This window comes from Symsagittifera roscoffensis, chromosome 5 (assembly GCF_963678635.1).
Source record: "Symsagittifera roscoffensis chromosome 5, txSymRosc1.1, whole genome shotgun sequence".
Lineage (NCBI taxonomy): Eukaryota > Metazoa > Xenacoelomorpha > Acoela > Convolutidae > Symsagittifera > Symsagittifera roscoffensis.
The window spans coordinates 64,968,875-64,993,590 of record NC_087066.1 but is presented as its reverse complement, the minus strand read 5'-3'; the positions used below and the strand labels follow the sequence as shown (position 1 = coordinate 64,993,590).

Here is a 24,716-nt window from a genome sequence, read left to right as displayed (position 1 = left end):
TTGCAATCATTTTTACCGCAACTCTTTTTTTGCCATAAAAATCTGTTTTAAAAATTGACTAAATTTCTCTTTCCAATTACAAAAAAACTGTCTGGCAACATTTTCATGCAAAATTAAGTACCCATAATGTTGAATGGATTTATCAAAACCTTGTGGTAAAGTGGAAAGCTTAGTCAAGCTCTCAATTTAAGGAGCAAAAACGACAAGATTTGAGAGCCAACTCATCGGCCTGTGTGTGTCTTTGTAATTTAATTTGATATTCGATAGCAGGTTTGAAACAAAAATAGGCAAATGCTACAAAAAAAGAAAAATTAGAATCTTTGATATAAACATACTCTCATTATGAAGGTGACCTTGGCTGTGTCTATGACGTCACATAATATTCTGAAAGAGACTCAAAAGATAGAAACCATTCCGTGAATTAACAATTGAGAGTAAGTTTATTTTAGCGTGAGCGTTATCTTCGACAAATTTAACATCCCCGCGAAGGAGATGTTAACTTGATCCGAAGAATGTTCCAGAGCAGAGCAAACCAAAGGCTGATCAAGCGAAATTTCATTGGTCAATACGAAACAATCTGCGGCTACAATCTGCGGCCACTAATTTCGTACATGTTTTAGAAGAATTAACTTTTGGACCCGTTTTGTTCACGGAACATTCTGCCTCCCCTCCTCATGAAAAACTCCATATAAAGTAAATTGATATGATAGGCAAATACGTCTTCAATCCTGACATTTTTCAATTTCTACGAAAATGAAAAAAAAATCTTACCTTTTACCCAGAAGGCTAATTTCACGACATCGCCGAATTCCTTCCCAAGCTTGTTAATGGAAATGCGTGGATCTGGCGGGATTGCCATGGGAATACCACCAGTTTCTTCGGGCAAAGTGAATAAATCAATGTGCGTTCTTGCATCTTGCTGCAGCAGAGGATGACAAAAACCACCCGGTGCACCGCATAAATTCAAAACCGACTCTAAATTATAGCGAACCAAATAAGGTAACAAATTTTCCATCATTTGCGTACAACTCTTTTTAAAAAAAGCTACCCCTCTCTTTTCTTTCATTGCGTCTCTTTTCGCAATTGGGTCTTTTAGACGAGGTTCTTCCGTCTGTGGGTGTTTTTTGTTGAACAACTCCCAATACCTGTCCTTTGATTCTGTGAATTGAGTGTATCTGAAGTCGTCTTTGATTTGCTGCTGCCACCCACTAAGAAATATGCTTTCATTCTCATCACGCCCACGTCTTTCGTTTTCATCCAGTGTCGCCATCTAATAATTGTTCCGACTTCGAAGAAAAGTGACGGAATATGTATGATTGGGATGGTTTATTTTATTTCACACCATATTCGATTTTTAAATTAGCCATTTATGAGAGAGGCTATAATAATTTGTTAAATAAACCATAAAAGCTACAATACTGCTCGATTTAGGACAAAGCCCTGATTGTTCTGTGAACCGTGTCAGGACATTTGTGTCCCAGACATTTATGTCCCGGCAAAAACAGTCCAAAATGCAAAAAGTGTCCAAGACATTTGGTTCCCAGACAAAATTGTCCCAAAGTTGTCCAGGCTATTGCCACACTAGTTAATGACCGGATTATTTTGATAAGCTCTCAATAGGAAGGATTAAATCTATAAGGCTACGCAACTGAGCACTTAGACCAGAAATTCACTGAATTTAGACTGACTTGTTTTAGTCTTAACGGTTAGCAACAATAACTCAAAACACACACAGACTTAACTAAGATCAAGATTGGCAGGTAGTAATTAATTGTTAGCCGCACCAAACACATGGCTAAACCAATGGCGCCAACAACGTAATATATATAGTTAGATACTAGGAATAATATATATATATATATGAGAGTTCCAAGTGCCTGTTAAGTCGTCTCGAGTAGTTTTTGTTTAATGACATATTGACATACTGTGAATTTTAGGCTAATGATATCAGAGAAAAAATTCTTTTCAAAATGTTCTGAAACAAAAAACCATCCAAGCTTATATTGATATAGAAAGTCGGAACAACCATATGCTTACCTTAAGCATTGTATACGTACATTTTGAAACTGCGTATTTTAGTTCAAAAATGTGATGAAATGATAATTGTATGATTTTTAACAAAATAGTTGTTGATGATACATCTTTCTTCAGTTGAGTTCGTATAGAGTCAAAGTCGTCCCTTGGAGTATGGAACGTTTCTGCTGGCAAATACTATTTCTATCGCTGAAATTGGTGTGAATTAAGAAAACCAACCTGCAAGCATAAATATTCTATTAGAATCATCAAAAGTTGAAAAAAAACTAGTTTCGCTGGTCTATTGAGGAAAACGGAATTTGGATTTATAAATCAGCGTTCATTGTATATTAACACAAATTTTTAGCTTTGGCTTTTATGTTTAGTTTTTTTTAGTTTGCAGCTATGAATAAAACAAAAATGACGGCGTAAAAACCGGCTTATGCATAAAACAAAAATGACGGCGTAAAGACGCTTTTAAGACACATCAATTTCTTAAAACATACAACACAACATTGCTGATTTATTTATGCGTGTATTTTGAGTTTAACTTGAGTTTTTGCTTGAAAATTTGGATTTTATGCACTAACGGCCAAAAAGAAGTGTTGTTCTCAGATAGCCGAAGTTTGTTTTGGTTCCTGGTAGCCGAAAAGTTTTGATTGCCTAAAGCTAAAAATCAATCGTTGATAAAATCCAGTTCACGTATCATGAAATAAATAGGCGTTTGAATCAACCGTCAATCTCCCACTCCCCCGCATTAATCTAGGGACGAGCAAAAATGAGCGGGTTGACCAAAAATGCTAGCCATACAATTTTCATATATGGAAATTGTATGATAACCATTCTTTCCGAAAAAAAAGAAAGAGTTCTTTTCACCACCAGACTGTTTTATTTGGTTCAAATAGCCACAGAAACTAGTTCGAATCTTTTTTCAATGATGTTTTGAAATTGCATGAAATTTGTATGACTAGCATTTTTTCCATGTATGGAATTGTAAGATAAGCATTTACGGTTTATGGAGGTCAACCCGGGTGGTTTTTTCATAATCTAATTGTGAGTATTGACTAGATTCTTTTGCAATTCACCGTATTACTAAAAAAATGAATGAAAACATTAATCTAGGTAGGTAATTATCAGCACATACAAATGCAATCCGGCATAAAAAGTGTAAAAAAACAATTTTATTTGCGCGTTCGTATGAAATGCCTAATTTATGCGGAATTTTTTTCCAGAATTAATACATGCTTGGGGACGGCATTCTACAGTAGGTTACTTAGGGGAGGAGATTGTTTGGTTGATGTTGGTCCACGCTTTTTCCCATTCCCATTATAGACCACCCCAGTAGCGGTTTTAAGGGGTGAGATGGCGGCGGGGGGGGGGGGGGGGAGGTGAGGGGGTTGATCGCGGACGTTTCTCCCTTTTGGTTTTGTTTGAGGGCATCCAGTTTTTGCTGACTGACTCTCAGTTTCTTCTAAAGGAGCATTTGGCGTCAACATATACTTATTTTGAGGTGACAGTGATATTTGTGGGAAAAAAAGGCAATCAATTGTATTTTTGAACATTTTTTTGGCATCGCTTTGCAACCATCTATAGACAGTTATTTAATAGCGCTGTTATTTGGCCATTCACTGGGTAGCCAAAAAAAAGTGTTACCAGATGGCTCAAAAAAAAATTCCCGGAAAGCCGAAACTGTTTTTGTAGGAAAACTGAAAAAAATTTCCCGGATAGCGAAAAAAACAAAGAAATTTGAAATAGTTGCACTTTTATTGCTATCTAATTCCATGAAAGTAACCCGCGTAATGGCAATATAATCAACTTTGTGGTCTGAATTTTACATCTGTAATGGATCATAATCGATTATTTTTGTCTCGAGAATCCATTATAATCAATTAGAATCCATGGGCGCTCGGTGCAGGAAAGCTATCACACATAAAAGTTCTAAGCTCTGTATTTCTACGTTCTTGAAAAGAGGTTAATTTGATTGAGTTTGATTGGCTGAATTGCCAATAAAATTCAAACAACATGGTCTGGCAATTTAATCAAAAGTTCCTCGGATAAAGTTTTTGATCAAATTGGCCAAAAAAGAGTGCGTTGAAGCCGGTGCTAGGCAAATAAGGCGACAGGACATTAAGGCCACGAGGGAGAGCGGTCAAAAACTAGATAAAGATTATTTCATACCGTTCAAAAAGCAGACAATTATTATATTAACCAATCAGAATTGAGAAGAGACCGCAGACTCTGGAAATAAGTAATCAATAATTATTTGTTTCCTACGCCTGCTTCTTCTTCTCGATTCTGATTGATTAAAATAAAACAGTAGTTGTGTACTTAATGACGTGTCTATTCTATGACTTGTCTACTTTTTGCAACGTAACCGGCGACAAGATATTTAGACAACAAAAAAGCATTAGCACCCAAAAATACTACAAATACTATAGCAATGACATCCCAATATTTTTTAACAGATAACAAACCACCTAAATATTAGCCGATAATTTCTTTTTCGGCATCATTTTGACCATAAAACGAGAAAAAAAGGTTGATGCGTGTTTAACTGCTGAATTTTTTTTTAGTTTCTCAGAAATGTATATAAAATATTCCTTTTGCGTTTTGTATTTCTCAAAAATGTATTTCGCGTGTTGAAACAATCATTTCGCGGTGTCAATATCTCAGAAATGTTCTTGGTCGTCTAAAAGTCCTATAAAAAATGGTTGTCGCCTTAACGGTTGCCACCTCAACATCTTTTGTATTGACAAAATTTCTCAAGTGACCTAAAACTACTATGATTTTTTGACCAAGTTTCCTATTTTCAGTAATTTCTACTAATAGTTTTTATCAGGCCCCGGATAAAAGTTGAAATAAAAACGGCTTTTAGTTAACTAAATAGTTGAGGAAAAAGCATCAAAATAGTTACAAAAAAGTTAATTAAAATTCATTGTTTCACAGTGATTTGTTACTATAACAAAACAAAATCATCTTTAAAGAAGTCTCAGTCAATGAATGTCGTGTATCAGACAAAACATCCGCGTATTTTGAAAAAGATCTCTCGACGTCGCAGCTTTCAAGTGGCATCTTTTTTGCAGCAAGACAGTCTTTTGCATTCCATGTTGAAACCCGGTAATCAACAGGAATAGGGGTTCCGGACTCCAATTTTCTTGCCACTTGGATAATCTCTGTTAGTCCCGTGTTCTTCTTCAAAATTTGAGAAAGTTTTTGTTTTCCAATTTCATGGACCAAATTTTGTTGTAACTCGGTCAAGTGTCTGATCGATTCTTCCAAACTCATACGACTCTGCAGAATTTTAATGGAACGTGATAGAATTTTGTAGTTTGAAGTAATGCAACAAAGCTGCCCCTCGAGCTGTGAAAAATTTTCTTCGAGTATTTCACAAAGGACTTCCAAAGCGGAAGAGTCAGTAATACCACTTTCTTTCAATGAGGGCAACATTTCCCGGAAAACTTCCAAATTTTCGGTATAATAGTAAACGGCTTCCAACCAGGTCCCCCATCTGGTAATAACAGGCCTGGGAGGTGGTTTCAATGCAGGCGCATAGTTTTTGAAATACTGGCGGTTTTTAGGCGATTTTCGGAACAACTTTTTGGCGTTCAGTATAAACTTGTCAACGACAGGAAAGTTTAGCCGTACCTTGTCCGCCACATTGTGGAGCCCGTGCATAACGATAAAAACACGGTATCCAAAATATAAGGGTCGTAATCGAAATCAGGGTCCAGAATCCCAACAATTACATTTGCAACATATCGATCACGAACGTCTGTTGTTTCATCGATGCTTATCCAAATAAGTTTCCCAGCACAAACTCTTCTTAATCGGCCCAGTTTGTCCATGTAAACTTTTTCCATGTAATTTTTTCGTAATGTCGATTCGTCGGGCACTTTGTCTTTAGTGTGGTATTTTGCTAAGAAAGCCCTAACAACTGGGTCACTGATAGCGTTGAATGCAATATTTCCACTAATCAGAGCAGCACATAAGTCTGCGGAATATTGACAGGACACCGGAGAATCAAACTGAAGAAAACTCTGTGTACTTGTTGTTCTCCATTTTTCGTTTTCTTTGTGTATCGTGGATTTCAAATGCTGTAAAACATGGCCTCTCTGGTCTGAGCTGACCGATTTCTCGCATGCGGTACACATTAAAAGCCCTTTGTCCGCTTTAAAAACGGTAAATTCTGACGCGTATTTGCGAGCACGAGTCGCAGGGTTATCTTTAGTTTTTGGCATGTCAGTTTTGTTCGGTTCAATATTAACACAACTGTCGTGTCTGGCTTGCGTGGCTGGATGACGAAACAAAAGCAAACACAGCGGCAACTAGCGGAAAGCGCGGGAACACATTTCTGAGAAAACGAATTTCCTCTGCGACCTTTTAGCAAACTTATTCAGATTGCTACAAGCGATGCAGAAACCTATTTCTTAGAAATAGTTAAAATAAAAGTACAAACCAACAAAAAGTTACTTCCATCTTTTTTTGTTAAAAAAGTTAGTTAACTACGAATAATAGTTATTTAACTAATATCCGGGGCCTGGTTTTTATCTGCTGGAAAGTTTAACTGAAATGCTTGAATGTTTGCTTGAATTTGTTAGGCTAAAATTAGCCAATGAGATTTGACCGCAAGATTTTTCGCTCAAGATATAAAAGTTTTGGTTTTGGACTGCTTGCTTAGTGCATAAAGCCTAAAAACTCAATTGAGAAAAACGTTAATTTTTTGTATATAATCAGCATTATTATTTTTGAAGGCTTGCTAAAACTTGGTGTCTATGTTTAACAAGGCCTTAAAAGTGCTCCGTTTCGTGAGGCACAGGTCTCAATATTTCTGTTTCTCAGCTGTTTTCGATAAGGAATCAGAAAATTATTTCAATAAATCAATATAAATCGATTCAGACTGTTCTAAGAAGTATCTAGAATTCAGTAGCAAGTTTTATGCTAATAATATGAAAATAAGTTGAAAAACTTATCAACATTTCCTGAGTTAGTCATCATTTGAAAGAGAATTGTAAGAGATTTAACCTAAACCCCATAGGATAGTTGGCGTAATTTTTGAAGCCGGTATATTGTTCCTATTATTTTGAAGAATTTCAAACGCTGATGACAAGGAGCTATGATTGAGGTACTCGACTTATGTCTTTTTTTTCTAATTCGAAGCTTTGCTAATTGAACGGGTTAAAATTCGTAATTGAATGCAATCGTTCACAGAGTCAAAAATTACCCGATTTTTCTCACCATTGTCAAACCAAGGCCGTTCATAAAAGAAATAGAAATTCAACGCAACCAAAGGGGGGTGTACGCCTTACCCTCAGGGTCCCCCTTTGTACTATTTTGAGATCTCCATTTTTGGCTGACTGACCCTAAAATTTTTATAAGAAGGCCTTCGGCGTGAAAATATACAAAGTTTGAGGGGGGATCGCGCGCCGAAAAAACGCAATTTTTTGGTCAAAATTCTCTAAAAGTGCCTAAAACGCCTTTTCGAACTGTTTTTTTTTAATTTTACTTGCGTAATTTTGTTCAAGAGAGGGTCTTCAAAGTGATTTGGTACATTTGGTAGAAGTCAAAATTTCAAACTGATTCACCTAAAAAATGGTCGAATAAATCCTAAACTCTAAGGAGTTTTTTGGCCCGTCGCTTCTGCCCTTTTTTCAAAAAAGCTCCTGGCGCGAACAATTTTCTCAAAGTAGGATCATGATAGTGTTTTGGGAGAGCTGGGAAAATCAATGTGTTCAATCAAAAAAGAAGTCGATAAAAACTTCGAACATTTTTCTATAATCCGCCGGTAACCCCTCGAGAAAATCCTAGATACACGCCTTTCTGCTATTTTGAAGATCTATTTTTGAATGAAACCTTTTTGCAAAATTCAGTTTTGATTCCAAAGATAGTGTTGAATTGCAAATTTATCACTAACTTATTGTTAACTTAGTTTTCTAACCTTTTGAAAACCCCTCCGATTTAAATAATTCTTTCAAGATCGGACTCACTTTTTGCTGTTGCTTATGGCAAACAGTACAAACTTTGAGGGGGGAACGCGCGCCGAAAAAACGCAACTTTTTGTTCAAAATTATCTAAAAAGTACCTAAAACGCCTTTTCCAATTGCTTTTTTTTAAATCTTGCTTGCAGCGCAGAAATTTTGGTCAAGAGAGGGTCTTTAAAGTGATTTGGTATAATTGGTAGAGCTCAGAAATCAAATTGGTTGACCTAAAAAAAAGGTCGATTTGTAGAAACTTTCAATTTTTTTTAAACTCTCCGTTTCTCGAGAAAATCCTAGATCCGCCACCGCTTTCATAAGACCTCAAACTCTGCAACATAACGGTTGTAAAAGTTTATACGGAAAAGAATCCGATTAAATGTTTTTCTTCAATTACCATTCCTTCCATTCAAAAGGATCTGCCTCTTTGGTACTATTGTGTGACATCCATTGCTGACCGACCATGAAAACTTTTTTGCCCGTCGCCTCTGCCTTTTTGGCTTAATTTTGTTTTGTAACCTTTCGAAAACCCACCTGATTTAAATAATTCTTTCGAGATTCACTTTTTTCTGTTGGTTTTGGCCTGGATAGTGATACAAGTATATTGTCAGTTAGGCGGACTGATTTACTGTGATGACTCGAAAAGCAGACAGCGAGGCGACAAAGCCCCCAGTCTTTTTTGCAATCCTACCCAAAGACTTTGGGTTTTTGAATTGGTAAAGCAAGGGCAAAACTGATAAATTGCCTTAATTTTCTATTTTATCAAATTTTGTGCTAAAAAATCAATAAGTTGCAAATGTCAAGTTCATCAAGAGCATGAGGAAAAGCGGAAAAATGAAATTTGAAGTGTAGACTGCAGGTGCAGATTTGTGTCAGCCAAAGAGTTGAGAAACAAATCAAATGGAACCTTCAGAATTGTTTTTTCTCCATTCGCTCTATCGATTTGAACTGTTTTCTCTTTTATACTTATCAATAAATTACCTTTGAATTTAGCTACAAAAAATAAGTTTTGAAAAGTATACGTTCCAAAACTGACAGAGGTAAATTTTTACTGTTTTTCTTCAACTTAAACTTGATAATTCAACCCTATAACCAAAACCTATTTTGGTACTTGGAGCAGTTGTTCATCCATTTATAACCCATAATTATTTATTCAACCCTTCTTTATCTGTTTATAAAAACATCCGTTAAACTCTAGGACTAGATCGAATATGAGGTAAAATGAAAACCCCAGTTATGTTAAAATTGATAAACGTGGAGAGTATTTTTAACACTGAAATTTAGTTTCAAAATATTTTTGGATTTTTCATTTAAAACGTACATGTCTATATCGAAATTACGACTCAGAAATTCCCTTCAAATTAATTAAAATTTGTTTAAATTTTTTAGAGGTTAAAATATTTTATTCTAATTAGTAACTCTAGAAGTAATCTGTGATTGGATATTTTTTCAACATGATGGTTTAGAACCAAAATTTATGTGAATTATTGTTTATCACATTTGTAAATTGAAGTTTCATCGTCATTTAGGTTAATAGTTTTTAAAAATCTTGACGATGCACATTGTTGCGAAAACATTTGAAACTTTTTTAATCAAAAGACTCTTCAGTTTTATTTGTAAACTTGCGATAAACCAAACAGCAAAGAGCTGAAAATTCCAAGTGTTTTCCCATTAAAACCCAGTATCTAACATACGTTAATGAATTTCATCAACCTATACGGAACTTTTGTAGTGTTTTTTTATCGATACGTAAAACATGGCTGGTTTTTATTTAAGTTACCGAATTTTTTTTATATTGTAGCAGCTAACTCCTTGTTCCACAGCATCAACAGACTCAAAAGGTGTGAGAAAAAGCGATACGAGAACCTTGGTACAGCAATTCCTGGCCTATCCCTGAATAACAACTCGCTGAACCGAGGAAAAAACCTCCGAAGATTACTGATTACTGGAAGACAGTCCATTGAAAGACTTAGTGAACAACACCATTAGCAGCCACAGAACCAACAACTATCGACCAGCCTTTGTAGAGGAGCTGACAAACTATTTGAAGTCGAAGAGGAAGCAGATATTGGCGATCGTGTTTTGCAGAGTGGAAGGAACGCTCGACTGGTTTAGTCAGCTACTCAGCACAGGAAGTCTCAATATTCCAACAACAAAACAGCTTTTCTCCAAGAGCAAACAAAGCGTCCCGGAGCAGCTCAAAGAACATTTGAAGCTGAGCCAGAGTGCGGAATTATCTGCGCTTCGAAGACAGGGGCGAGGAGAGTGAGATTTGTTTTGCTTTGTGCCTTGTGAGTTCCCTTACTCGTAGCCTGCAAAACAATGACCTCAGTACTTTTGCCTGCTGTTTGGCTCCAACAAAGATCAAAAAGAAAGCTAACTTGGAAAATTGTGTTAGACTATTTAAAACTTTTGAAAAACGTTCAAGTATCTGTACATAGACTGAAGTTTCTGAGAAATTGTCTGAAAAACGATCCAATACAGTATTTTTTGAAGTTTAGGGAATTTTTTTTGTACCAAACTGTGCATTATTTTCAACTAAATTTTCTAAGGACTGAAAGTTTTAGGGCAAATGAGGACACGAAAGGTATGAGGAGATGCTTGTGAAAACCGGATCGCTGGTGCAAAAAGAAATCGACGAACAATGGCGTGCATCCATTTTCCGCTTCGCGAGGCGTCAAGTTGAGGCAAGCTTAAAGAAAACATCAGATAACTATAGAAAAAAATTAGATGAACAGTCCGAGAGACAAGATAAACCTCTTGGGGGGAGAGATGAGCGATCATTTAAGGTGCTTGATATCATTGAACTGCCTGGATGGGTACAAGAAGTGCTGTCAATGGGCCCGAAGCATCCCATAAAAGATAAATTTAACGAAACGCACTTTCTGCCTGATATCGACATTTTGCTCTCATAATTGAAAAACCAAAATACGTCTGGTAAAACTTTATGTGAAATAGAAGCAAGTGTAATGATTTACAGTATGTGCAGATTGAGGGTCTAGCAATGGGCGCTTCGCTCGCTGTAATTCTGGAACAATTATGGTTGAAAGGGTACGAGTTTCCTCTAAGACATGGGAACGGAGATACAGCCAATGAATTACAAAAATGGTTTGTTTGTGCCCATGTTGCTGCAGCAAAGTAACATAAAGATCAACGGTGGTTGAATACGAACGTTGCCAAAACTGGTATCATCGTCTTCTGCTCTAATCCCGAGACCCTTCCGGATTGAGCGCAAAATAGCATTAACGTGCTTAAATACTCAAATAACCCTTCAGTACAAGCACCCGAAACGGGCCACAATTTTGATCGTATGATTCTGACTGATATAAATGCCTGTAACATTAATTTATCTAACAACAACAAACGGGAGGGTCGGATCACATCTCTTCTGGGGGATGATTTCTACTGATTTTATAATTTTTAATTTTTTTTTGGTTTTTTCGGTTATTTTTCGTTTTTTGTTTTTTCTTAGGTACTATACTACTTTGTTTGGTTTCATTTATATCTTTAAGTGTTTTTGGTCGCAAAATTCTCAGGGTACGACGGTACGGCCAATCCCCCACCCTTCCTGGTACGTGGATTTTTGGTCTTAACTAGGTTAAAAAGCTATTTTCGAGAATCCGGAAGGCTTCCGCATTCCGAACTAATCTTCCATCCCGGTGATTCTGAACGATTCTGGCGGTCATGATGTTTAAAAAAATAACACCCAGGAGCGCCATAAAAACGTCTATGTAACATTCGCCCGAAAGTACATATCGACGGAAAATAAAGCTAGTTTCTAAAACAACTGGCTAGAGTCTAAACACAGCTCTACATGCTTTTCACCGTCTCTGCCGAAGCCAGTTCTTTTGGTGGTCTTTCTAACATCGGGTCGACAAAAAACGTTACTGTTTCCGGCGTTGATCAGAATGCTCTAATGAACCTAATTTCATGCAGAAATAGTGAGCTTATTGCTGGATTTCAGTATCCCCAGACCACGAGGTCTCTCGTAAAAACAGGGCTACTACATATTTATCATATTACTATTATTTCTGTTCAGTAGAAAAACATCATCATCTCCATCGAAGATGGATCAACCCTTTCCCTTAACTCCTAGCTTCTCATAGTCTGAAAACGAATTTAGATGTTATTAATTCAATCCAGGACATAACCAGAAGCTAAAAATTCATTAAATAGGGAGTTACAGTTTTGTCCCAAGATCCCTCCGGATTCTGGAATCCGGGCAAATAACGCTCTTATTTCTTCTCGGAAGGCTGGACACGTCGTCCCAATACCCTTCCTGGTTCTCGGGATTCGTGTTGTAACGATTGTAGCGGCACAATCGTTACAACTCGGAATGGTCTGATCATCGTTTTCTATTTCATCCTCGATCTGTCTCTCACAATTGTCATTTACCGTTTTCTCCACGAATTCTGTTGTTTTTCTGTTTCTTTTTGCAGTTTTCAGTTGTCGCGAAATTTCGACGTCGTCACGTGTCTTTCTTTTCAAACGAATTTTTAAAAATTAATATGTCAGTCCCAACTAACCATTCCGCGTTCGTCAAAATGAACAATTAACACCGCTAATTGGCTAAAACCGCCAAATTTTCCGCTTCGCTGTCAAAATAAAAATTCGAATTCGAACTAGCATTTTGGCACATTCTGGTCGAATGTCACATATAAGCGTAGATAAGAACCAAAATTTATGTGAATTATTGTAAATAACATTTGTAAGTTGATGTTTTATCTTCATTTAGAATAGTTGATTGTAAAAATCCTGACAATGCACATAGTTGCGAAAAAATTTGAAATTTACTTTTTATCAAAAGTTTTTATTTTTATATAGGGCTTGCTGATTTTTTTTTCAGGAAATAAACTCAAAGTATTCCCACGCTCAGTTTTGATTTTTCGCGGTTTGACTTGTGAACTGTTTTTCAATGCATTTCTATTGTTAGGCAATCTGTTAGGCAATCTATTGTGGAGGCAATCTCCACTATCGAACAGTAAAAGTGGAAAGTTAACGAAAAACTTGATCGACATCTAATTTCGAAAATGGAGATGAATTATCAGGTTTCCCAGCGAAATAAAAGTTTTACCTATTGATCCAGTTTTCTCAAACATGTTTCCTTGCGTTCAGTACTTTATTCCATCTGTTAGTTGGCTATGTTTTCATTGTCAGAACAGTAAAATGAAAAAACCGCCCAATGAAGTTCTCAAACTATCAAAAGTCCGGACAGAAAAAGCGCGAAACAATTTTTAGTTCAAAACGTGGAATCATATCGGTTGGAAATATTTGTTTAAGTTAGAGAAATGATAGGACTGAAAAATAAAATAATCAAAACGATGTGGAAATTTTTTGAAGAAAATTTTTCCGAGCGAAAACTTTGCTCACGGCAATTGTTTTGTGATTGTCATAACTTTTGTAATAACGGGACATTAGTTTAATGAATAACGAGTGGGACTAAACCCTTCAGCATTGCTTTAAATCTGCAAAAACTAGAGAGATTGTAAATTAGATATTTTGTTTACTGTAAATAAGTTTGGCGCTCCAAAAGATAGTCCTTGAAACAGTCAGCGTCTGCACTATTTTGTTATTTTATAGATAGTTTGTCATGCGAATTTTAGTGTTCGGGGGACGTGGAGCCCTTGGTTCTAAATTGCTTTCTTACTGCAAGCAAAAGGAAGAGTGGATTATCGCTGCTGGCTTCCAGTCATCCAGCGATGCAAATGAAAATGTTGTTCTGACAAACCGTGACAATTTTATTGCGCAATCTGCAGAGGTTTATGTTTTTTAAATCCCATTGTAAATTTAGGGAATTACTCTAAGCAAGGGTATTGCAACCGGGTAACTTGACCTTTTTCTCGTAAACAAATTTCTCCACAGAATTCGCACGTGTTTTACTGCAGAGGTAAATGTAGTATGTTCATGTTAGGAATGGGGCTTGTGTGCCTGCTATGAGTTCTCTAATTGTGTTTTTTGTGCCGATAATTTCGGTATCTTTACGGCGCTTGAGTGTCGGCTTTAGTTCCGTCGGCTCATTTTCCGAATGATTTTTTTTTCATTTACTTTTTGTTGGTTTTTTATAAGAATGGTTGAAGTCCTACAAAATGTTTTGGACAAATCTAAAAACTTTTAAACCTTTCGTAATAAAAGTGAAAATTTTAAAGATGATAAAAATTTAAAATAATCGAATTTTTTTTCGAAATTTAAAAAAATTTCATATTTTGTTTGGCGTGAGTTTGCGCATTAACTTTGGTTTTAATCTTTTATGCTCTTGTTTGTTCTATCAGCTGTTTTATCATGTTTTTTTCTGATTTAGGTAATTGACGTTTAGGTACTTTGTCAGAAAATTCAATTATCTAAACATTATCTAAACAATTATCTATATAATTAATTTAAAAAAAAAAAAAATTAATTAAAAAAAAAAATTATCTAAACAGATGCACTTGGAGAATTATCTGCAAATGCATTCACTGTAACAACTGGAAAAAACTCGAAACTCAAACTTAACTTGATGAAAACATGTAAATGACGGGACTCATAAACCCTTGGGAAGCGTGACTTCCCAGAAGCCTCAACTACTACTACTACTACTACTACTACTACTTTATGTGTTTCGCAATTTTTTGTTTATTTTTTGTTCAGATCACTTTTGCGTTCACAAGATCCAGACTGTTTTCAAAAGTACGGTTCAGAATATTGTTCAGATCACATTTGTTGTGTTTCTAATCTAATTTGTCTAGGCTTCTGAAAAATTGAATAATATTGTTCGGTATTTATGTCTTTCATTTACTTATTTAAAAAGTATATCAGAGTTAGTGGTTATTGGTTCTTTCATCAATGCAGTTTACCAATGGTTCGATTGCGTGTCTTCGGAAGACTTCGATGAATAGCAGGCAGGTTTTAAAAGTAAATTGGAATTAGGTTGATTTTGTTGCTTATATAATTTAAAAAAAATGTTTTTCGATCAGTTTTGTTATCTGATTTTTTGGTAACTCTTTTCTTGACTTACAATTTTTGCCTCACAGTTAGAAATGTTTCGGAGCATGAAAGAATGCCGAAACGACTAAAACTGCAGTGATACTTTAGTAATAAAAAATGTTTCAGTGTGAATCACAGCTTGTAGGCTTGCAAAAAAAGCTAAATTTGGAACCTAATTTCCTGGACGCAGTAGTATGTGTGGCGGGTGGTTGGAGAGGAGGTAATGCGGCATCTGATTCATTCATTCAGGGCTGTGATGATGTCATCAAACAGAGCATATGGTCTTCAGTAGTGGCAGCTCAGGTAACTGACCAACTCATTTGATTACAATTTTGACTCTATTGAAGTTATAAATGACCAGTGGAAACTTACTATCAATTCTCTTATTATCAATTTTCTTATTATCAATCCTCGAACGACATGAACTTGAAGTTATGGAAATGTTTCATAGCGGATTCCCAACTAGCAATGGATCTGTCAATGAAGAGGCAAAGTTTGAAGTCTTTGATTCATCCTTGTGGTTATTCAATAAGTCAATTAATAGACGAAAATATTAACTAAAAGTGAAGATAGTTAAGATAATTGAATGAAAGTTTTGATTGTTTTCTGTCTTAGGTTGCTTCCAAGCATTTGAAAGCAGGCGGGCTTCTGGTGCTAAGTGGAGCAGCGGCAGCTTCAAATCCCACTCCATACATGATGGGCTATGGAATGGCGAAGGCAGCAGTGCACCAACTGACCAAAAGTCTGGCAGCCCCCAAATCAGGACTACCCGAAAACTCTTCTGTAGCATGTCTTTTGATTAATACGCTGGACACTGAGCAAAACAGAAAAGCAATGCCCAAAGCCGATTTCTCGAAATGGACTAGTTCGGAGTTTATTGCGACTTTGATTCACAAATGGACAATTGATGCAAGTTCTAGAGAGCCTTCGGGTTCTTTAGTTGAGTTAAAAACTGAAAATAGTAAAACCACGATGAACATTGTTTGAATGAAATTTTTTAGTACTCCGTATTGAAGTGTCTTTTTTACCACATTTGCTTGAATATCTATTTTACTCTAATTGAATCATTAGATGTTTGGTATTTCTGCGTTGTTTTTGCTTTAGCTACATAGGATATTGCAGCAAAGCTTTTAGCTTTGAACTCTTTCTGTTCAAAACGCCAATTCAGTAGTGAATTAACCTTGCCATAAGCAAGGGTATTGCAATCGGGTACTCTTCTTTTTTCCAGTAAATAATTTTGTCCACAAGGCTCATCGAGGAACCCCTGGTGGTCATGGGTGTTCAAAATTATATTGAAATTAAGTTAATTGCAATTAAATTAATTGATTTTTGAACGTCTCCAATTACAATGAATTGATTGCTATTACCAATTAATTGCAATTTTTTGTTTTTTTTTATATTGGAATGGAGTCGACTTATTTCTTGCTCTTAAGTTCAGCAGTTAACCATCTCAGAAACAATAAATTACTGCTGGCTCATACTTTTACGCTTTTTGCTATTACATTGAGGAATCACAGTCGATAAGATGTTTTTGAGCTCTGCTGAATTGATTTTGTAACTTGGCAATTAATTGCAATTCATTGATTGTTTTTTTTTGCAATATCAATTTATTTAATGGTTTTGAAGTAATTGATTTTTCGTGTTGCAATCAATTTTTGAACACCCCTGCTTGTAATACCTTGGTTCATATTGAATTCAAGTTTCTTACTGTCTCCTGCACTTTTAGCCTGGAAGTGACGAATACGCCTGGGACGGTAAAGGTCCTGAGTTCGAATCTGACAGGGCCTGTTTTTTCTTTCGAGCGGGAAATTTTGCGGTTGAAATATTGCGCTGTTTTTCTAAGCCGGCAAATATTGCGCTGTTTTTCTTTCGGCGCAATATTTGCCGGCTTAGTTGCCAGATCTAAGAAACGTTGTTTTTGCTGTAAAAGATTTTTACTGTAGTTGCTTTAAGTGTTTAGGAGTAATCAACGTAGTGAGTACTCTTATATAGGTCTTGCTTAATATTTTTTTTTCAGATAAAGTCTTGAAGTTTGTTCATGCTTAACTTTAGTATTTCGCGGTTTGACTTGTGATTGCTTTTTCAGTTCAGTGCATTTCTATTGTTAAAAGGAAGGCAAACTCTACTATCGAACAGCAAAAGTGTAAACGTCACGTGGTGTAAGTGATCGACTTCTAATTTCGAAAAAGGAAATTAATTATCAGATTTCCCAGCGAAATAAAAGTTTTACTTTTTGAAACAGTTTTTTTTAACTTTGTTAATTTCAACATCATAAATTGTTGTACAAATTTAAAGAGTTTTAACCCCCATCTTTTTTTCTTCGAAATTCAAAAAATGAAGTTTTTTGAAAAAAAAAACAAGTCGTTTTTTTTAATTTACTTGCGTTCATTAATCCTCTTTTCCAACTGTTAGTTGGATATGTTTTATGAATTTAAAAGTCTAAACGAATCGAAATTTTTACATAACCAACTCATTTTTTGTTTCAAAATTTTTGTCTTTTTTTAGCTTAATTATTTTCGGCTTTTTTAATTGATCAGGTGGCCCCTTATTGCGTCGTTTGATGACCGAAAAAGTTTTTGTGTGTGAATGTGTTTTGACGGGAAGGGAGACTCGAGTTTTTTATCAAGAATTTTGAAAGGATTCTACTGAGGTTTTTTCTGTTCTTTTTTTTACCGCTTGATAAGTTTTGTTTCGATGCTAATTTTGCTTTCGTTTGTCGTGGCATGTTTTTTTTCAATACTCATTCGATTTGATTTCAGTTCTTTTTATACTGATAAAACATCAATATTACGCTTTAACACCGATTTTTTTATTTTTCGGCTGTCGATTAAGCTTTCAGTTTAGTCTGCGAAATGTGCAGAACACCTTAGTTTTATTACATGGATGGCTTCCGTGGATACTATTTTGACTGTACATGTGTTTAATTCCAATAAGATTTTGCCGAACAATTTTGGTTGAATTTCAGCTAATTGGCTGTCGGCTTCAGTTCTGTCGGCCTATTTACCTAAAATTTTGTTTCATACAAACCTAGATAATGTTTATGAAATCTTAAATTGTTTGATCACAAGTTTAACTTTTTGAATGCTGAAATACAACGCCAATTGGAACTATTCGTTTAATCTTGATTTTCTTTTTTGTTTTTCTATTTTTTCGTTCAACGGTCAAAGTCTTCTTTGATAATTTTTCATGTCCTGCTGTTTTATTGCAAGTGTTGAGAAGTTGAGCTTCGCCTCTGTTGTTATGATACATTAAGCTGGCAACCGTTCTTGATGGTTGCTCACAAATTTAGTGATCAGCACTTATGTATATAATTTTAGAAAACAAGATGTGAAATCATGTCTTGACAGTATACAACTCAGCAATGTACTGTCACTTTTCCCTCCTTTATGTACCTTTCCCTCTCGTTGAAAACCGAAACGCACTGCCTTTGAAATATTGTGTTGGAGTTGTTTCCATCGTGAACGCAACTGCAGGCAAAAATCGGACATTTGGCTAGACAACAAGAAAAGATGGTTCGATTGTTTTTTGCACCAATTTGAGTTGCTTTTAGTTGAAGATTTGAATATAATTGGGATTTATTTTTCGGTCATTTCTCCACATTCCAGACTAACTTTTTTGTGGTTGAGCGATTTTTTTTGCGACTTGAGCAGATATCTAAAAGTTTCACAATGAAGCCCTTACTGCTATGCTAAGTGGCTCTACCACTTCTAAATGGTGAAATTAACTCTTCGAGGTCGCCGTAAGTTAAATAATAGATACTAGAAGCCCGGTGTCTAAATGGTGAAATAAATTCTTCGAGGCTGCCGTAAGTTAAATAATAGATATTAGAATCCCGGTGTCTAAATGGTGAAATAAATTCTTCGAGGCTGCCGTAAGTTAAATAATAGATATTAGAATCCCGGTGTCTAAATGGTGAAATAAATTCTTCGAGGCTGCCGTAAGTTAAATAATAGATATTAGAATCCCGGTGTCTAAATGGTGAAATAAATTCTTCGAGGCTGCCGTAAGTTAAATAATAGATATTAGAATCCCGGTGTCTAAATGGTGAAATAAATTCTTCGAGGCTGCCGTAAGTTAAATAATAGATACTAGAAGCCCGGTGTCTAAATGGTGAAATAAATTCTTCGAGGCTGCCGTAAGTTAAATAATAGATATTAGAATCCCGGTGTCAAAATGGTGAAATAAATTCTTCGAGGCTGCCGTAAGTTAAAAAATAGGTACTAGCTAGTCCTTGAAGCCCAAGTTACTTGCTTTTTTTTCGTTTTATGTGCTTTTTTTTGCAAATAAAACCATTGTTGCGAACAATGAGATGGCGAAAGCAGCAGTGTACCAACTGAATAATCGTTGGACATCCCTAAATTCAAGTATGTGCAAAAAAGTTCAGAAAGAGGTAATACATCAGCAAAACTTGCGCTTCAGAGTTACTCTACATTTTCTCAACCTAACTTGCAACTTTCTGTTTAATTTAAGTATTTGTGTAGTAGAAACTTAATAGTAGCATGTGACACGATTCAATATCATGGGTTTTATCCGTTTTCATGAAGAGCATCCAATACTGCCTGATAATTAAAAGTAGCGCAGGTTTAAAAGCTATAGCTGTGAAGCGTCAGTGGTCAAATATCTGATATCTGAGTCCGAAACGGAAGACAGATTCGATCGAAAGTTGTAGATAACTTTTTCACGGCTAATTCTCGGCCTTTTTAAAGCTCCTTTGATGCTGGCGAAGTGTAGCCGTGCCTCTATGTGGCTTTTTATCATGCGGAACAAAAACGACAGTAATGTCCAAAGCCAATTTCTGAAAATGGAGACAGGATTTGGTTTTGTGTTGATCTACAAAAAGACAATGATGCATAGTTTGGAATTAGTCAAACTACATTGAAAAGATCTTGGTTTAAACGTGATTAGTTATCCTGGATGTGCAATAATATCATAAAGCAAAATTGGCGATGAAATTGAAAGTCTTTAAATTGTTTTATCTATGATTAAACTCAACTGATTTTCGAAGCTCAAGTTAGCGGTTTCTCACTTTTATGATTTTGTTTTTCAACTAATTAGTACAGTTATTACAAGGCCGAACTGTGCACTAGATAGGCTGTGTTTGCTGTGTTTTTAAAGCATCAGGACGGTAGCATCTTTTAGCAAGTGAGCCGCTATAAAATGGTTTCTTTTGACCGGTAGATGTAAGGTTTGCAGCCGATTTTTGGCTTCGGATTTTCAATTGATTCAATCCGCAATGAAAAAGACGTAGTGTAAATGTTGAAACTTTTTTTAAAGTCCGAAATGTACATGTGTCATTATTCATCGGCCAAACTTTTTTCTGTAGAAAAACTGTTTTTCATTATTCATCGGCCAAACTTTTTTCTGTAGAAAAACTGTTTTACAATGTTTTAAACGAATAAAAAAATTTTCATGTTTTTTCTGCCAACTCTGATTTGTAGTGCTCTTAAAAGTGATTGTGGTCGGAACCTTGTCTGCTGATTGCCCCTGCAACATTTTAATTCTGAAAATGCGATGTACTCTCATTATCAAAATTGTAATCTTGAATAAAGTTTTGAAGGATCAACCGTACTATCTTCCCCTTAAGTGACGTATCGTAGAATCTCATCCTAGCTATTAATTAACTTTCAAAATTAATGCGTTATGAAATACGAATTTCAAATAAATAACTCAATTATAATTTCCTTTCTAAACTATGGGTTGTATTTGTATACATTGATTTGAATCAAGTAAATTAACGTTTAACTTTTCTTTAACTTTTTACAGTAAATTAAATCAATTTAGGCTGTTTTCTACTCTATTTTCTGAAAAAATCCTTGTTTTCTTTCCCCTTAAAACAATTTGGGAGGGGCAATGTACGGTTGAGCCGGATTCAGAAAAATAGAGTTCAGTTTTAGTTTAACGCTAAGATGTCGCTTCCTCGTTGATTAGTGCGTTTGAACCCCAAGGTGAGAATGAGTTTCCTCCGATTGTCTTGGACCCAACTGATACCAAGTGTCGATTGCTGGCCGTCTTGTTCTTAGATTTGCCTGCTGCTTTTCGGTCACTTTCTAGCGCTTCTAAAACAGAATAAAAGTTGTTTTTTTTCTAAAAACGGCTTAGCTGGTTAAAGCAGGCCCTAAAAAATTCGTAAAGAAATTTGACATCTTTGCTGGGCCTATAATTTACCAACGAAATGAGCTCCTAATCCCCATACGCTAATTTTTACATGTTAAATTTTTGTTCATATTGTTCGAGTGTTAACAAAATTGGAATGCGAAATTTCAGCCCTAATAAACAATTTTGGTCCTCATACTCAACCTTGTAAAACCACTCGTTCAGGGGCGGATCTAGGATTTTCTAGTCGGGGGAGGGGGAGGGGCGGATTTTCGAAAAAAAAAAATCAAAAATTTTGTCCACCTTTTTTTTAGATCTACCCAATTGATTTTCTAAGCTCTCCCAAAGCACTAAAAAGGCCCTGTTTTGGCCAAACTTTAATTTTTGAAAAACAGGTTCTAAAAAGCATTTTTAGGCACTTTTTGGAAAATTTCGTTTTTGGCCCCCCCCTACCTTAAACCTTAAATGTAGTATATATTGGCGCCAATGGCGCCTTTAGAAAAATTTGGAGGGTCCGTCACCAAAAATGGATATCTCAAAATAGTACAAAGGGAGGACCCTTTGGTCGGCAGGGGGTCGAATCCCTGTGAGAAAGAGTCCGCCCCGCCCCCTCCCTTAAATCCGCCCCTGCATTCGTTACATTTGTGAGGTTCATGTGAGGTGGACAGGGGCGGATCTAGGATTTTCTCGAGGGGGGGGGGGGGGGGGGGGCGGATTTTCACAAATTTTTGTCGACCTTTTTTTTATAAGGTCGACCCGAATTGATTTTCCGAGCTCTCCCAAAGCACTAAAAAGACCCTGTTTTGGTCAAATTTTGTGCGCCGCAGGCAAAATTTTGAAAAAGGCGCCAAAGAAGGCGTTTTAAGGCACTTTTTAGAAAATTTTGACCAAAAAAAATTTCGTTTTTTTTGGTGTGCGCTCCCTCTCAAAGTTAGTATATATTGGCGCCAAAGGCGCCTTTAGAAAAATTTTAGGGTCGGTCGGCCAAAAATGGATTTCTGAAAAAGTATCAAAGGGGGGACCCTTTGGGTCGGCAGGGGGTCGAATCCCTGAAGAAAGGGCGTCCGCCCCCCCCCCGCCCCCCGCTAAATCCGCCCCTGGAGGTGGGGGTAGGAAAAGTAAATGAAAAAAGAGATTTGTGTCCTAATATAAGGGGGTTTCGCGTTAATTTTGATACCTTTATTATATCGTTTTATGGCTTCCGTTATTGTATCGTTTTGGTCATAGTTGCTGAATGGCTCACTATTGTATGGCCCTGCACCGCCCCCACCCGGTTGTTGCATGGAGGGTTTGCTGACTAGAGGGGTGTTGCCTAGTAGGTCTACGAATTCATACTCCTCCCCCATCAGTTGAGCGGCACTGGGGGGCAAAGCGGGAAGCTGGAAGATGGCAGGTGGCTGCGTCAGACGCAGGGGGGCTCCTGAAAAATTATCACATCAGTTTGATTTAGATTGTATCTATATCCAAATATAACAGAATATAAAAGAAGGAAAGGAATCGAAGCAGGAGCGGATCTAGGATTTTCTCAAGCGAGGCGGATTTTCAAAAAAATTTCGAAAATTTTGTCGACCAAATTGATTTTCCGAGCTCTCTCAAAGCATTACAAAGACTCTGTTTTGGCCAAAATTTCTGCGCCGCAGGCAAAATTTTGCAAAAAACAGGCCGAAAAGGGGTTTTAGGCACTTTTTGGAAATTTTGACCAAAAAATTTTTGGCGCGCGCTCCCCCCCTCAAAATTAGTATATATTGGCGCCTTTAGAAAAATTTCAGTGTCTGTCACCAAAAATGGATATCCCAAATTAGTACAAAGGGGGGACCCTTTGGGTCGGCAGGGAGTCGAATCCCTGAGGAAACAGCGTCCGCAGGGGGTCGAATCCCTGAAAAAAAAGCCCCCCCTCCTAAATCCGCCCCTGAATCGAAGGAAAGAATTGTGCATTCCTTTTTTTTCAGTGCTTTTAAAAAAGAATAAAATTTTTTATGCGCCAATCTGTAATTCAATATCATTTAAATCCACGTATTTGAAAAATGGTTTAAGCAAAACAATAGTTGAAATTTTTGTCTATCTTGACAAATATATAGTTATTTTGCCGTATACAGCCAGTTGCCTTAACTATTTTTTATGTTTTTACCTGAGGGTGCAATTGATTTGCCCACCCTGGCATTGTAGATAACTCCTGTTCTGGTAGGCATGAACAAAGCCGGCAGACACACTTCTGGAAAAAAAAGAACAAATTTACCACCCCAATGTTCCGCTTTCTGTTACTTTTAAGATGAAACAATTTCATGGTGCTCAAGATTGTCATGAAATTTTGTAAAGACTACCCATCCATGTTGAAACTCAATTGGTTTTCCCTGAAAACTTATCAAACTATCGGCTGCTCGATAACAATTATGTAAATTTCTGGTTGGGCCGACTTAATTCAAATTTGGAAACCATTTGGTTATACGAGTATGAAAAAACCGTCGTAACGTACCTTCGAATTGTTCTATGTACTCAGTACTATGATGATGTGGTTTTTGGGTACCACTGTTCCCTCCGAGATCATCTAGCTGTCCCCCCATAATACTAGTGGTGTGGATGAGTGTGGGTTCTCGGCTGAACCTATGTTGTCCCTTCATCTGGCGTTCAATATGGTCTGCTCGCGTACCCTGAACGGTGTCGCGCAATTCACGCACGTGAACACTTCTATCGGACGAGAACTCACGTTGCCGCTGTAGGAACTGAAAAAAAGGAAAGAAAGTTAAATTGAAAATGCCATCATTCGCTGTGGTACATCAGTCGTTGTTCAGATTGGTGATTATGCCAATCATTCGTTATCTAATACATATTTGGTTCGAAGATTCAAGCCGAGGACTATAATTTTCATGCATATGATCATAGCCCGGGTCGAGATCCCGCTCAAAAACCGCTCAAGATATGAGCGGTTTGAGCGGTTTTTCAGCAAGATTTGAGCGGTTTTCAGCAAGATTTGGAAAAACCGCTCAAACCGCTCAAATCTTGCTGAAAAAACCGCTCAAAAACAGCTCATTTCTTGCGGTGATTTTTGAACGGTTTTTCAAGCAAGATTTGAGCGGTTTTAGAGCGGTTTTTGAGCGGTCTTATAAAAAAACCGATTAAAACCAACAAAAAGGCCTGGAAAGGTAATGTGACCCCGGGTTGACATCCCTAAACCGAAAATGCTTATTTTAAATTTCCCCACACCGAAAAAGCTTATCATACAATTGCCTGCATCAAATGTATGGGAAAATGCTAATCATACAATTTTTCGATGTCTTGACCAAAAACAATGTGAGCGACATTTTTCAAATGCTCGAGCAAAATAACCACTGGAAAATATGTAAGATTTGAGCGGTTTTTTTAGACAATTACGCTCAAAATCTTGCTCCAAAATGAGCGGTTTTTGAACGGTTTATCTAAAAAAAAAACCGCTCAAAAACCGCGCAAGATTTGAGCGGTTTTTTTAGACAATTACGCTCAAAATCTTGCTTCAAAATGAGCGGTTTGAGTGGTTTTCGAACGGTTTATCTAAAAAAAAAAACGCTCAAAAACCGCGCAAGATTTGAACGGTTTTGAGCGTGATTGTCTAAAAAAACCGCTCAAACCGCTCAAATCTTGCTTCAAATTAGGTGAAAAATCTCGACTCGGGAGCGCGACCAGAAATCGTTTCTCGCGCCGAGG

The 24,716-nt window shown here is 36.6% G+C and overlaps 2 protein-coding genes across 3 annotated transcripts in view; one reads left to right on the top strand and one right to left on the bottom strand.

The window, feature by feature from the left end:
- Positions 1–16,221, top strand: part of LOC134846914 (dihydropteridine reductase-like) — a 168,092-nt gene extending 151,871 nt beyond the window's left edge. The window contains exons 2-4 of one of the 2 annotated variants that reach the window (XM_063864341.1): positions 13,563–13,743; positions 15,072–15,248; positions 15,561–16,221. In XM_063864341.1, the coding sequence (XP_063720411.1) occupies positions 13,576–13,743; positions 15,072–15,248; positions 15,561–15,932 (717 nt within the window). In that variant the 5' untranslated portion in view covers positions 13,563–13,575 and the 3' untranslated portion in view covers positions 15,933–16,221. Of the gene's footprint in view, positions 1–13,535; positions 13,744–15,071; positions 15,249–15,560 lie in introns of those variants that run through there. The other variant, XM_063864340.1, reaches the window with a different exon arrangement.
- Positions 16,222–20,709: 4,488 nt separating this feature from the next.
- Positions 20,710–24,716, bottom strand: part of LOC134846831 (uncharacterized) — a 49,269-nt gene continuing 45,262 nt past the window's right edge. The window contains exons 22-25 of the mRNA XM_063864227.1: positions 23,512–23,758; positions 23,167–23,250; positions 22,216–22,458; positions 20,710–21,001 (exon numbers count right to left, since the gene is read on the bottom strand). Coding sequence (XP_063720297.1) covers positions 20,847–21,001; positions 22,216–22,458; positions 23,167–23,250; positions 23,512–23,758 — 729 coding nt within the window. The 3' untranslated portion in view covers positions 20,710–20,846. The remainder of the gene's footprint in view (positions 21,002–22,215; positions 22,459–23,166; positions 23,251–23,511; positions 23,759–24,716) is intronic.